The sequence below is a fragment of the Muntiacus reevesi genome, chromosome 5, assembly GCF_963930625.1.
Source record: "Muntiacus reevesi chromosome 5, mMunRee1.1, whole genome shotgun sequence".
Lineage (NCBI taxonomy): Eukaryota > Metazoa > Chordata > Mammalia > Artiodactyla > Cervidae > Muntiacus > Muntiacus reevesi.
The window spans coordinates 109,785,715-109,799,628 of record NC_089253.1 but is presented as its reverse complement, the minus strand read 5'-3'; the positions used below and the strand labels follow the sequence as shown (position 1 = coordinate 109,799,628).

Sequence of the window (13,914 nt, the reverse complement as noted above, 5' to 3'; positions counted from 1 at the left end):
ACCTTCCAGCGACAGTGAATACCCAGTTCTGCATTACCAGATTCTTCAAGAATCTGGAGCCCACCCTATTTAGTATTTGTATTTCCCCAAAACGATCCCATGACCTAGTTCTCCTCTCCAGGAGAGAAAAAGACTCTGCTTGCTACTTTATTCAGATCCATCCCCTCCCTTTATTGCCCTCTGCCTCAAAATTTAAAGTGACAAAATTGATCTTACAACACACTGGATATTTTAATTAGTATTTAAATGACAATCATTTTTCTGCTATCTCAGAAAAAAACCTTGGGGCTGCTGTCTCTCCTTCTGGTAACAAAGTTTCTGACAAAGAATAGGCTACTGGAATGTACCTCTCCACCCATCCAAGTATTATGCAGAAAATTTCTACAAAACAGTTAAGTTGTAGTCCTTTCCTGTGAAGTGGTCTAACACCAGAGATCAACTTCAAGTGGATCCCACTGGAAAAACTTCAGCGTAAAAAGAAATTAAAGACCAAAAAAAAAAAAAAAGGAGATTATTGCAGTGAAGACGGAGGGGAGTATGAACAGTTGCCTCCCACAACCACAGCAGGTGTTGTTCAGAAGCACCAGTGGCCACCTTTTACAACCAGATTTGACCTGTCTGATATCCCCTATGGCTATGATCATTCTACGTTATCTTCCAAAACAACTTCAATGATGTCCTCCCTGTCTGGTACTTCAATACTTACCCAGCTCCATTTTTCCAACCATGACATGTTAATTTCCATATTTCTATTCTTTCAAACGTTATTCTTTTTTTTTTAAACGTTATTCTTTTAAAGCATGATATTATACCTCACCTGTTGTCTCCGCTATGGCCTATTCCCACCCTCGCCTCCCCTTCTCAAATGAACTATATTCAATACACCTTTTTCTTTTATTCAACAAAGATGGCGAAGTCTTTAAAAATCTTTCCATTTTGTCATAAATCAAAAAAGAAAACACTGAATTCTTAGAGTATTAAATTCCCAGTATTATTCAGTCTAAAAGCCCCATATTTAAAACCATTTATTTTTATAAAATATAAAAATGTATTCTCAACTTAATCATTTGGGTGGGACACTAATTGGTCTATTTTAAAAAGTGACACCCCCTTCCCCTTTTAACAACAAAAAGAGTCATCATTCTTTCTTGCCCAGAACATCACCCATACAGAGGATAGGCTTATCTTTCCTTTCATCTGCACACTATTTCTATAATTCAAGACTAATTCAGTCCCCGTGATGCTGACTTCCCTCTCTTTGCCTTACTAAGGCTTCTTACCTCATATCCTCACTTCTCACTCTTTCGAAACTGCCACCTTATTCCCTGATTTGCCACCACCCCACCATTTCAACACCGGACACCCCAGCTCACTTACTGACGAATTAACTCAGCTGAGACAAAACTAATTTTCATCTACATGAGGAAGATCTGTAGCTGTACAGTCTAAAGACTGCCCAGTCATGGTCTTACACCACTGACAAAGGTAGACAACAACACTGCTGCTAAAATGAAAGTCACAAAGAATAACTGCTATACCCACAACCACACTCACTCAGCATCCTCCCCAAGTTGTCTATAAAAACCAATGGTTCCATATTCATCAAAGGAAAGAAAGTGAATATAATGCTTCCCTGAAAACATTCTCTAGACTCTCACAGCAGATTTTAATTTTTAATACAATGTTTAAGGGTTACTGCCCATTTACAGTAATTACAAAATACTGGCTATATTCCCCGTGTTGTACAGTACATCCTTGAGTCTCTCTTACACCCAATAGTTCATACCTCCCACTCTTCCACCCCTATACTGCATCCCACTCTGTCCCCACTGGTAACCACTAGTTACACAGCACACTTCAAAAGGATCGAGTATCTAAAGAAGAGAAAGAGAGAAATTCTGGCTGGTGCAAGTCTTATCACCTCTTCCCATCTCTGTCGACTATTGGCCCTAAGATTTGCTTTTATTTACTTAAGACAGATAAGCAAGGCTGAGAAAAGGTTGGCTTTCAGGAATCTTTATGTGGTTCCAGGTCCTACACCTATTCAATTTTGCCTGTTCAACTTTAGCTGGGAAATTTAGGCTATTTAAACATGTGTTCACTCTTATTCTTTTCCCGCTTCTTTAAAAAACTAAATTCATTGCCAAGTATCTACTATTGATTCCACAACCCAAGGATAAGTCTTCCTTACCATGCTAACTTTAAAAACACAATAAACATAGAAGCCTCTCAAAGCCAACTGATCTTCCCATTAAAAATACCATCAAAGAACTTCCTTGGTGGTCCAGCGGCTAAGACTCCAAGCTCCCATTGCAGAGAGCCTGGGTTAGATCTCTGGTCAGGGAACAAAATCGCAACAAAGACCAAGTGCAGCCAAATAAATAAATATTTTAAAAAACTGGGCTTTTCAAACATCAGTCATCATCATTTAAAAAAAAAATACCACCACTCTCCTGATCTGCTTTTCATCATACCTTTCTAGTATCACTGACACCACCTTATTTCTGGTCCTTAACTAAGCCCACCACACAGATGCACCTTTCTAATACAAAGCTATGAACATGTGATTTCCATTCTAAACAAACGGTCTCAGATTCCCCATTGTCCACTCATTTTAACGATACACTATAGGTCAAAGTATTCAAGATTTTTCTCTATGGGCACCTAATCAAATAGACTTTCCCTGATCACCCTATCTATATAAAACAGCACATCCCTGTCTTACTTTATTTTTCTTGCTAGTACTTATCACCACCTGGTAAACATATTTATCTGTTCCTATGTTTATTTGTTGCAACCTTCCATCAGAAAATACTTTCCCATGTTCACTGTTAATCGTCTACCACTGAATCCTCAGTGCCTAGAATACAGCAATCTCTCAAGACATATTCGTGGGAAGAATGGGTGAATTGAGACATGCTACACACAGCATAGCTGGTCTAGAGTCAGAAGACCTATATTTGAGTTTTTGCTTCCACAAACCAACTGTATGATCCTCAATAATTATAACTTTTGGGGGTTACGCTCTCTTCATCTGTAAAAAGAAGGGGTCAAACTTAATCTATGAAACTGTTAAGTTTTTCCAGCTGCATCACCTTATACTTATGTTTAACTAGACTGAATACTTCCCCCACAGCCCAGTCCTCCTTTCTATGTATCTCTGCTCAGTTTCCTTCATATGGATTCCTCCTTCACAATCCACACTTCTCAGAATACTGTTTATCCTTAAGGTCCAATTTAAGTGCTGTTTTCTCCTTGAAGCCTAGCAAACTGCAAACTCTTTAAGAAGAGGGTGGAGTCTTACCTTCATAGCCTTAGTAGTTAGTACAATGCCTCCCATATAGGTGATCACCAAAATGACTGATGAATCATGTGTATGAATGAGGAAATAAAGGAAGCTTTTCCTGATTCACCCCAACTGCTCCTGTAATCTGCCTTTGGACTCATACACTTGGTATCTTCTATGATCCTTACCATAGTTTACTTGCCTATTATATACTAACTTGCAAATTCCTTAAAACTAAGGACTGTCCTGACAGTTTCCATATCTCTCCTCTACAGCATCTATCATACACCTTCACTGTAGTTGTATTTATTAAGCTTATCTGATATGTTAAACAACAAAGGGATAATAAAAGAGAAAAAGCACCTTGAAATATCCCAATGATTCCACCTACCTACCACGCAGTCATTGGGCATACATGCTGTCAGTTAAACTCAGGCATTCCACCATACTTGAAAGATCTCATCCTTCTCTCCTCTACACACACTGCTTAATAAAACGATTACTACCTTCAAAAGTAGAATAGCTACCCTCATGTAGCACTTAACTATAAACCTTTCTTGCAGGGATCCACTCACACACCAATACTTTCACTTCACTAAATGGCTAAAATGACTTTTCTGCTCATTTCAGACTACTACCCCATCCAATTCCCTCCTCCACGAGGTATGAAACCACTTTTAAAATCATTTTACCATAAGCTTGCAATTCTTAGTTCTGCTACTAAAAGACAAAATGACCTGTTTCAGGGTTGTCCTTCCCCTTTTCTACGCAGTGGCAACTCCCCACTAAGTTCTAGGCTCTTAACAATCTTCTTTTCCTGTGCCATCAGGATCTTGACCCCCATTTATCTCTACCTTCAAGTTCTTATTCTGCTTCCATGGAACCTTCCAAGCTGCACAATAGCTGGTGCAATACGCTCTCGACACCATTTACTTGGTTCCAGTCTGCATCTTCCTTCTCCACTGTGTATTAATCTCCCCCTTAACCCTCCCCTGATAAACATCACACTCTCTCACTCTGCACCCATGCGTCACTCTACCTCGACATACAAGTTCTTTACACCACTCTTAATGTATCTACACGACTCTCCGAATGGTATCTTCCGACGGATCCTAACCCAGTTTCTTCTGGGGAATCCAACCCCGGCCGTACTACCTCTCTGTTTCCTCACTTCCTCATCCATTCCCTTCTTTATGCCCCCTACCCCCACCCCACCAACTAACTACAGATGACATTGTTTCTCAGTACTTCCAACCCCAGAACGATGAACAAACTCCAGTTTCCGGCGGCCTCCCCCTCCTTAGGCCTCCCTCCCCGGCCTCCCCACACACCCCAGGTGTGCAGACTTCCACCTGGCCTTTTCCCCAGGCATCGCTCAAGTCAATTCCACAACCACACCACGTCTCCCCGCCACCGGCATCAGACTGCTCCACACATCAGACTCCTCCACACCCACCTCCATTCGGGGTCGCCGCCGCCTCCCCGGGCGCCTCCCCGCCCCGACTCGCCAGCGAGCCCGCGACCCCGGGCGCGCGCACACACACACATTCTCACGCTTCCCTAACCTCCCTCCCCGCACCGAGACCAGCCAGCTCCGCGGGAACTCAGCCCGGCCCGCGGAGGGGGGTAGGCACCCAAGTGTGTGCCCGCTCCGCCCCCTCCCGCCGAGCCTCTCGCAGCCCCCGCCTCCCAGCCGGGAAAAGAGAGGACACAGCAACTCCCCCGCCGCCCCGGACGTACCACCTCTGTGTCTGTTGCTCCATGCCCCCAACCTTCGGCCCGCTCCCCCGCTCCGTACAGGGCCGGCCTCCACACTCACCGGAGATACTGCGCGCTCTGCAGGCTCATCCTCCGCCGCCGCGTCTTCCCGCGAAGCCTCTGCGCGTCTCTCAGGCTCCTCGGAGCGGCCCCGCGGCACCACGGGTGCTGGCGGCCGCCGCCATCTTCCTCTCCTCCGGCTCCTCCTCGCTCGGCGGGGGTGGGGGTGAGTGAGGCGAGGGGGGAGGGAGCGGGGAAAGCTGCTCTCGCTGCTGCTCCGGCCCTTGGGGCGCAGGGACACTCCGACCCGGGAAGGGGGGAGGGAAAGGGAGAAGGGATGGGGGCGGGGGAAAGAGGGACAGCAGAGGAAGGAAGTGCGGGGGGGGGTCTCTCGCGAGATTTCAGCGGCGCCGGTCCCTCCGGGTGATTTCCGCCTCTCTGTAGCGCTCCCTCTTGGGATCAGTTAGCCGTGCGGCGCTTGTGCGGCTGCTGAGTGGCCCACTGGAGGCGCTTGGTGGCTTCCGGCCAACCCACCTCTCTCCTCCCGCGCGAGGGGGCAACCCCAGCCTCACCGGGAACATCGAGCCCAAATCAATCGGGAGTTACACTCAAAGTCTTCCCCCGTCTTTCCACTCCGTCCGATTTCGCTCTTCCTTTTTTCCACTCCTCCACGCTTCCCGACCGGAAACGCCGCCTCTTCCTCTTACAGTTCCGGCCCCCCAGTCCCTCGTCTCTGGTCCACCCTCGCGCTCTAGAGTGACGCTAAGGACCCCCTCCTCTTTTCTGGGGCCCCTCCCTCTGCACGCAGGGACACTATTGTAGGGGTTAGGGTGGAGCCCAGGGATGGAGAGAAAAGAAACCAATCGGATTGGATAAGCAGCTGCCAAGGCAACTGGAAGCTGTAGCTGTATTGTCATAGTAACCAATGTGTGAGGCTGAATGACCCTCCCTTGGCTTAGTGGATTCCCCGAAAAGTGCCTAGGGTTTCCCCTCGGCTTCCCTTCCATCTTAAAGGCCTCCCCCAGGTTGGGAATCCGGATAGTTCTCCTGGGCAGTGAGGTTGATTTTCTCCTCCCTTTCCCTTTCCCGCAGCGATGGGGGAGACCCCGAGGCATTCACCGTGGGCTTTTCCACCCGCCTGCGGGCGGGAACCGCCTCCATAGTTTTCCTCTCCGTGACGGACGCGGGGAGGGCCGGGCCTATGAAGAAGATGCCGGGCCTGAAGGCTGGTGGGCGGCGGGCTGGAGCCGACTGGGCGAGGCGGCGGCGCTAGGCTGCGAGGCGGGCCAGGGGTTTCCCCATCACCGGGAGGGCTCTGGGAGGCGGGGTCCCGCCAGGACGGGGTCCCTGAGGGAGGAGAACGGCACACGACTGCCGAGATCCCTCTTCTGCCGACTGGGACATCCGACTTTCCCCAGCGGGTCGGCCCCTCACAGAAATCCCCCCAGACCCCACCCCACAATCGCACTCGGCGACGGAGCCTCCTCGGGAGTTCCCCGCGCGGCCTTCACGAGCCATCTCCTGCCACGAGGAGGTCGGAGTGGGGGTGGGAACTCATCTTGGAAGGCTGACAAGTGGTTTTTCCAGCGCTTAGGGCAGGGGACACGGTGCGAAGTTCAGGGCCGCCATCCCTCTGAGAGGCACCCCTCCCCCAGTGGGAGTCCCCGTTGCTTATCAAAAGCAGACGTCCCATTTCCTTGCTCCTCTTCAAATTTCCTTCTTCTCTCGTCTGTCTGCAGTGTTTTAGAACTCGTCACTATGTATCTTTTGGGTTGGAGAGGAACGCATTGGGTAAGATGGTGTCAATAAAACAGATACTTGGGCGAAGTTCCAATAAAAGGTTTCTAGGAAATGGATTTTAATTCTTAGACCCAATCTTTTTGAATGATTATTATGTTTATTTTATCTCAGGTTTGAGGCAAAAAAAAAAAAAAAAAGCACACTAACGAATGGGTTCTTCATAATATGAAGTGTGGTAAGTAGCTGGAGAAGTTGTCATCCTAGTGATTTGAAAGAATTATTTAGCATTTTACAAATTATATTTTCCATTGGTATTATGGAGCTCTCCCAAAGTAATTTAGGATGTGTAACGGATAAACCCCTCCAGGAATGCCGGCCTCATTTCATGGTTAAAATCAGAATTTTAAGGGGCTATTTTCTTTTGACTCGGTTGGGATACCTGATTCTTTAATGCTGGGTGAAGAGGCACTGTCAAAATCCGTTCGAGACCGCACCTCACCTATTAAAAGACTGGACCAATGTTTATGTGTAAGTTTGGAGGAAATGAAAGTGCAAGCTGCTTGAAATTAAGTCCCAAGGACAGATTATCATTAACAAAATAGAAACTGAACTATGCCCCCTTGCGCTGCAAGCGTCTACTGTGATGTGGTGTGACACGCGGTTTGATTGCAGCCTTACAATGCCCCCTATCGTCCCTCCTCCCACCGAGAGGCCGCCCACTCATGGGGAAGAGAGACACCTAGTGAAAGATTGTTCTCATCTCTGCTTTAGAATCCGACTTTTCTTCAACCTGCGAGCCCAAGGATGGAGGTTACTGCTACATAGTACCGAAAATGTGTCTCCTCGGTGGCTCAGCGGTAAAGAATCTGCCTGCCAGTGCAGGAGACATAAGAGACATGGCTTCGATCCCTTGGTCGGGAAGATCTCCTGGAGGAGGGAATAGCAACCCACTCTAGTATTCTTGCCTGGAGAATACTATGGACAGAGGAGCCTGGCGGTCTACAGTTCATAGGGTCACAGTCTGAAGCGACTGAGCACATAAGCACACAGTACCTAAAATACCATAGATTTCCTTTCTGAAATTTATTGGTTAGATTTTTTAAAAGATCTTAGTCAGAATAAAAATTTTATATTATGTAAAATAACCACCCCCTTAGTAATTACCATAATAACATCGTTTATGTCTATGTCTCCTGTGTCCAGTCAACAGTATATGGGCACATATCATAACACCTAACAAGCAATCTAGAAAAATATTAGGATCTTCTCGTTTTGAAAACTGGGATCGGAAAAATGAATCTTTTTGTTGTTTGTTTAATAAACATTACTGAGCATTTATTATATTTCAGACGCTGTCCAGGTTACTATGGATACCACTGTGGAAGAGACATGTTCCTTGTCTGGGAGGAGCCCACCTTTTGGTAGAGATACCAGAGAGTAGAGATGTGATTTGCATGCAATATTATGGGTGTGGCTGTTAAGGTAAGAAGAAAGTGCTTTAAGTGTGCTGATGAAGTTCAGACATATAAGCCATGTTTGTATTTTATAGCAGCTTTCCTAAGAATTTTTCAAGACTCTTCAGTAGCTTTAGTGTCTACAAACCAGATAGAATAGTAATATTTACATTTTACAGTTTATAGAACATTGATACCCATCTTGAAAGTAACTTTAAAGTCAGTGGGATTCAGAAAAATTATGATCCAAGTTTATATATTGCTTAATGTACATTTTCCAATTTCATTTCTTTCTACTGGCCCCCGTCAACAGGTTTGTAGAATACAACCATCTTCTTGCAATATTATTCACCTTGTTCCCCCTGCCGGAAAAGGTTACATCGAAACTAAAAGAAATTATAGAAGACAAGCTGTTTCATTTTGTTTCATCCTACCTGATCTTAAGTTTTTCACTTTATGCCTAAGTGATTTTATGGGGAAAAAAAAAAGTTAGCGAATCTGAGTGCATCCAAAGTCTGCCATCTCAGTCTCTGAACTTCAGTTTTTTCCTTGATTAAAGGAAACATTACCTATCACAGGCTTTCTGTGAACTTTAATGATAACTGTATGCATATATGGTGGCTCAGCTGGTAAAGAATCCACCTGTAATGTGAGAGACCTGGGTTCAATCTCTGGGTTGGGAAGATCCCCTAGCAAAAGGAACAGCTGCCCACTCTAGTATTGTAGCCTGGAGAATTCCATGGACTGTATAGTCCATGGGGTCACAAAGAGTTGAACACAACTGAGTGACTTTTATGTTTTACTTACATGAATATATGAGTGCCTAACATACAACACTGGCATTTGATGAATGTTAATTTTTTTGACCTGTTGCTCTTTTATCAAGCTAAAACTAGTAATATAGAACTACTGCAGCATAAAATTATTTTTTTTTAAATTGGTTATCCAGTCTTTTTGTCTCTAACACTCATAAATCTGACCACACACCCAAACTTATTCTCATTCAGTGCTAGAAGATCGATTTCTTTGTCCTCGACTCTGATTACAGAAAAGAAAACAGTATCAGGACAACGTGAGTCAGATTCCAGAGGGTTGAAACTTTAAAAACCACAAACCTTTTACCACTAAAAACAGCTTAATATAGCCACACTTCTGCCCAAGTAAATAGAGTGACCAGTTTTCAACCAGACACCAAGTACTTGCTAAGAAGCTACTCTTAACATTGCTATTGAGTTTACTCAGAGCTTTGGTAATCTGATAATTAATATATAGGAAACCTCCTCCCTTTTACTAATAATACACATCTCACCTGTTCCATGAACCCTTAACAAAGTGCTAATTTATTTTGATAATTAACCTACATATTCTGATTGTTTACAAATCATGTGTACAATAGATGCTTCATAAATGTGTTTCTATTTTGATGAGAGTGATTTATCTATTGCAGTACTCAAGGACACAACGTATAGGAAGCTGGCCCGTGTTCTCTTCAGTACCACACCTCAGACATGGAACTAAGTGATTCAATCAAGTGAGTAATTCGTTCTCTTCAAATAATGAGTCGGATACAAGTTGATTAAACTCAGGTTGCTGGTTGCTCAAGATTTCTTAGATCAAGGGTTGGCAGCCTTTCTCAAACAGTTTGTTTATTTCTCAAACACTGTGAATAGTCCCTGAGCCTCTGGAACAGTCAGGAAGCATTGCAGTTCAAGATTTAAGAGAAGAAACTTCTGGTTTGGGAGACAGTGAGATGACAGTGGTAGTCAGAGCTTGCTCTCTCTCCTTCTCCACTCTCCTAATAATTCCCAAAGGAAACCTTATTAATCTTCAAGAGTTTCTCTTAACTTCCAGTAAGAAAACACTTCTGGTAAAGAACTACACCTTAAAATCCTATCTGCTGTTTTAATGGATGTAGACCATCTGGAGAAGATAGGAAGAAATGCCCATAGGGAACACTGAAGAGTATTAAAGAAAATTAAAACCTTGGCCTCTTGTACTTTATGTTGTCCAAAGGCCTTTATACTACTACAAGAACAGTACTACGGAAACCAGCATGGGGTCCCTAGTCTAAAATTAATGTATTTCTTCTCAAAATATGTTGTATTACCCAGAAGCTGCCTTTTTTTTTTCTTAAAACACACAAATAAAAGGAAAACAATTTTTTAACTATTTTATAGTCACCTCTTTCCTTATATCTGGAGCATAGACAACTATTTTTGAGCACAGAGAATGTGAAACTGATGCTCTCATAAATCTGCTCTTCTTCAAAACCATAGGAAACCACATGTGTGCACACAGGCTCATACATACATGCACACCGTCCTCTTTTCCCTACCTTTATTATTTTACCACTTCCATTTTCAGTTGAAGTTAAACTGTGATATAGATGAAAAGCAAAGCAACTCACGATATGCATTTGTTACTTCAAGGCTTACTATCGATAGGTACCCAAGTACTGTTCTGCTTTGCTTAACTATCCTAGGATCTTTTCTATTCACAGAAAAATTCTACATGTTATAAACCTAGATGGTTTGTCTCACATTTATAAAAATTCTTAATATCATTGGATTACAAGATATGAGAGCATGTTCCAGAAGAAATTAGTGAATTTATGTATTCTTATAATCTATATTTTAGCCATATTAATCTTTAAAGTTTTTATTTTAAATTCTTGGCTTGAATTTTCCATTGGCTTTCCATCGCTCTCAGAATAAAGTCCCCAGTCCTTAGGATGACCTACATGATCTGGTCCTTGCCTGCCTTTTCTCTAACATTTCCTGAAGTCAGCACTTTAGCACTTCCTTTAGGTCCTTAAATAAGTGGTATTCTTTTCTACTCAGAGCCTTTACACCAGCTGTTTCCTTATTTATGTAACTTTTCTCCCTTCTTATGCTTCAAGGCTAAACTGGAACATCTTTGGAAAAGTCTTCTCTGCCCCACACCCCATCAAGCTAGATTAGCTACACCTACTACATACTCCCATAGCACCCTGCCCATCTTCTTCATGGCATTTGTCATATTTGTAATTCTTTATTCAATGTCTGTTGCCTCCAGTTGGCTATAAACTTTGTAAGTGCAGACACTACCTGTTTTTTTGCTTGCTGCTGTTTATTACTCCCCAAGCAAGGATGCTGATACAAGGATGCTCATAAATGTTTGTAGAATCAATCAATCTTGGGAAAATTTTGAAATTTGGACCCTGATTTTTCATATAAATGCTTAAAATTCCTGACCACCTTTCTATGGAATATCGAAGTCTAACCAATAAGAGAAGCATTACTAAACCATAAGAGGAGAAATTTTCTGGGCCTTCAGTCTGTCTGAGAAATTACTATTAAATGTAATTTACTTAGGCAGCCAGTAAAGAGCACACTTATAAGGGTATGGATAACTCATCAATTATCTAACAGCAAAGTCTCATACTTCAATGTAGGAAAAAGGTCTTCAGTGTTCAAATTACTTTTATTTAACTTTTATATTTTCTAATTTGGGGATAGGGGAACCAGTTAATCCTCTTATTGTGTGGCAAAAGAAAAGTGCACTTCTGGGGAAGATGGCAAAAGAGAAGACAGGCAATCAACTAGGTTGGAAATATGATAGAAAGATTAGATTTAAAAATTCAGAAAGAAAATTGAGTCAGAGTGTAGAACAGAAAACTCAGTGGTCTTTGTATTGCTCACTGGAAAGATGTTTATAAATTCTGGCATTATTGTTATTTTTTTCTCCTGTAATAGGATAGGGCTAAATAAATTTAATGTATGTTTCCTAAGGAGAGGGTCATATGCAATTTCAAAGTAAATGAGATATTTATAATATATTTAAGTTATATTTCTAGAGGCAGGCATGTTATCTAAGTTCATGGTGGCACAGTGGTAAAGAATCTGCCTACAATGCAAGAGATGCGAGTTTGATCCCTGGGTCAAGGAGATCCCTGGAGAAGGAAATGGCAACCCACTCTGGTATTCTTGCCACAAAAATCCCATGGACAGAGAAGCCTTGTGGGCCACAGTCCACAGGGTTGCAAAAGAGTTGGAAACAACTTAGTGACTAAACATCTAGCGGCCTGACAGCCAGATAATGTACCTCGCAATGTCTCACTGAGCAGGCAGTCAGCAGGTGGTACTGCTCTTGTTACACATATAAGGTGAGTCAGAGCTTCACATACTCAACTTCACATTCTAAACAATGTAGATTAAAGAAAAATAATGGTGTAAAATTGCATTTGGAGAGAGAGAGGTACACAGCAGACTGCCTTGAAACTCTATGACCAGTTGTATCACGTGGCCAAGTATAGACTGCCAAGAGAGAAAACAGCTTTCATCTACTTACAGAGGATGTCTCAGTTCATTAGGAGTTTTATATTTGCATGAGATGAGATCCAAGATCTGTCAAAACTGAAGAGGATAAGGAGGCTTATAAGGACCAAAGCCACCTGTTGGTGCTTTCCCTGCCTTCTTTCAAACTGACCTTTCTGGAAGGCTCTCTGGCTTCCTCTCCCATTGTCTTGCTCCCTCTCAGTCAGTGGCTGTGAGCTTTCCTTTATGGTATCCAAAGTGATCCGACCCTCTGTCCAAGAAGATGTTCAAGGGTTTAGTTCTTTTTGAAAAATAACCCTGTGGTAAACCTATAAGGCATGCTAACTCTTAGAATACCAGCATTTCCAAAATGTAGGCAGTAGTGGCCTAGATGTTACAGAAGGCAATCAGCTTGTAGAAAGCGAAGTTGAAGTCCTTTTTCTGTAAGTATTTGTTGAACAGCTATATTGTAGCATTAAAGTGCAATAGGAATTTTAGGTAAAGATGTTAGAGTCCATAGGGAGTGTTCAACTAATGAGCCTATCTTTCTATCTTTCTCTGCTCTTTAAAGACAAAATAAACCAATCCTTTACTTCTCTCTTAATCTGGATGTATTTAATACTAAGGAGAAAGCTTAATGAGTTATGGATCCTCTAGACTTTTAGTGTTTAATTATTTATTCAGTTTTTTCATTTATTCAGTTTTTTCATTCACTCAATCCTCAAAAACATATTGAGAATTTTCTGTGTTGGGTCATATGCTAGTCACTGGGGTGCAAATGTGAACAATACAGTCTTGCTCTCAAGTGTTTAAAGCTTAAAAGTAATCTTGAGAAAGAAGAATGGAACTGGAGGAATCAACCTGCCTGACTTCAGACTCTACTACAAAGCCACAGTCATCAAGACAGTATGGTACTGGCACAAAGACAGAAATATAGATCAATGGAACAGAATAGAAAGCCCAGAGATAAATCCACGAACCTATGGACACCTTATCTTTGACAAAGGAGGCAAGGATATACAATGGAAAAAAGACAACCTCTTTAACAAGTGGTGCTGGGAAAACTGGTCAACCACTTGTAAAAGAATGAAACTAGAACACTTTCTAACACCATACACAAAAATAAACTCAAAATGGATTAAAGATCTAAATGTAAGGCCAGAAACTATAAAACTCCTAGAGGAGAACATAGGCAAAACACTCTCCGACATAAATCTCAGCAAGATCCTCTATGACCCACCTCCCAGAATATTGGAAATAAAAGCAAAAATAAACAAATGGGACCTAATGAAACTTAAAAGCTTTTGCACAACAAAGGAAACTATAAGTAAGGTGAAAAGACAGCCCTCAGATTGGGAGAAAATAATAGCAAATGAGGAAA

The 13,914-nt window shown here is 42.7% G+C and overlaps 2 protein-coding genes across 8 annotated transcripts in view; one reads left to right on the top strand and one right to left on the bottom strand.

Annotated features, from left to right (window-relative positions):
- Positions 1–5,283, bottom strand: part of SMG7 (SMG7 nonsense mediated mRNA decay factor) — a 78,289-nt gene extending 73,006 nt beyond the window's left edge. For 2 of the 5 annotated variants that reach the window (XM_065936181.1, XM_065936182.1), the window contains exon 1: positions 5,106–5,283. Coding sequence is in view for 1 of the 5 variants with exons in the window: in XM_065936176.1 (XP_065792248.1) it covers positions 5,106–5,134 (29 nt within the window). In the remaining 4 variants the exon portion in view is untranslated. Of the gene's footprint in view, positions 1–4,742; positions 4,762–5,105 lie in introns of those variants that run through there. The other 3 variants (XM_065936176.1, XM_065936174.1, XM_065936175.1) reach the window with 3 other exon arrangements.
- Positions 4,882–13,914, top strand: part of NMNAT2 (nicotinamide nucleotide adenylyltransferase 2) — a 209,117-nt gene continuing 200,084 nt past the window's right edge. The window contains exons 1-3 of one of the 3 annotated variants that reach the window (XM_065936186.1): positions 4,882–5,270; positions 8,134–8,266; positions 9,686–9,769. In XM_065936186.1, coding sequence (XP_065792258.1) covers positions 9,747–9,769 — 23 coding nt within the window. In that variant the 5' untranslated portion in view covers positions 4,882–5,270; positions 8,134–8,266; positions 9,686–9,746. The remainder of the gene's footprint in view (positions 5,271–8,133; positions 8,267–9,685; positions 9,770–13,914) is intronic. The other 2 variants (XM_065936184.1, XM_065936185.1) reach the window with 2 other exon arrangements.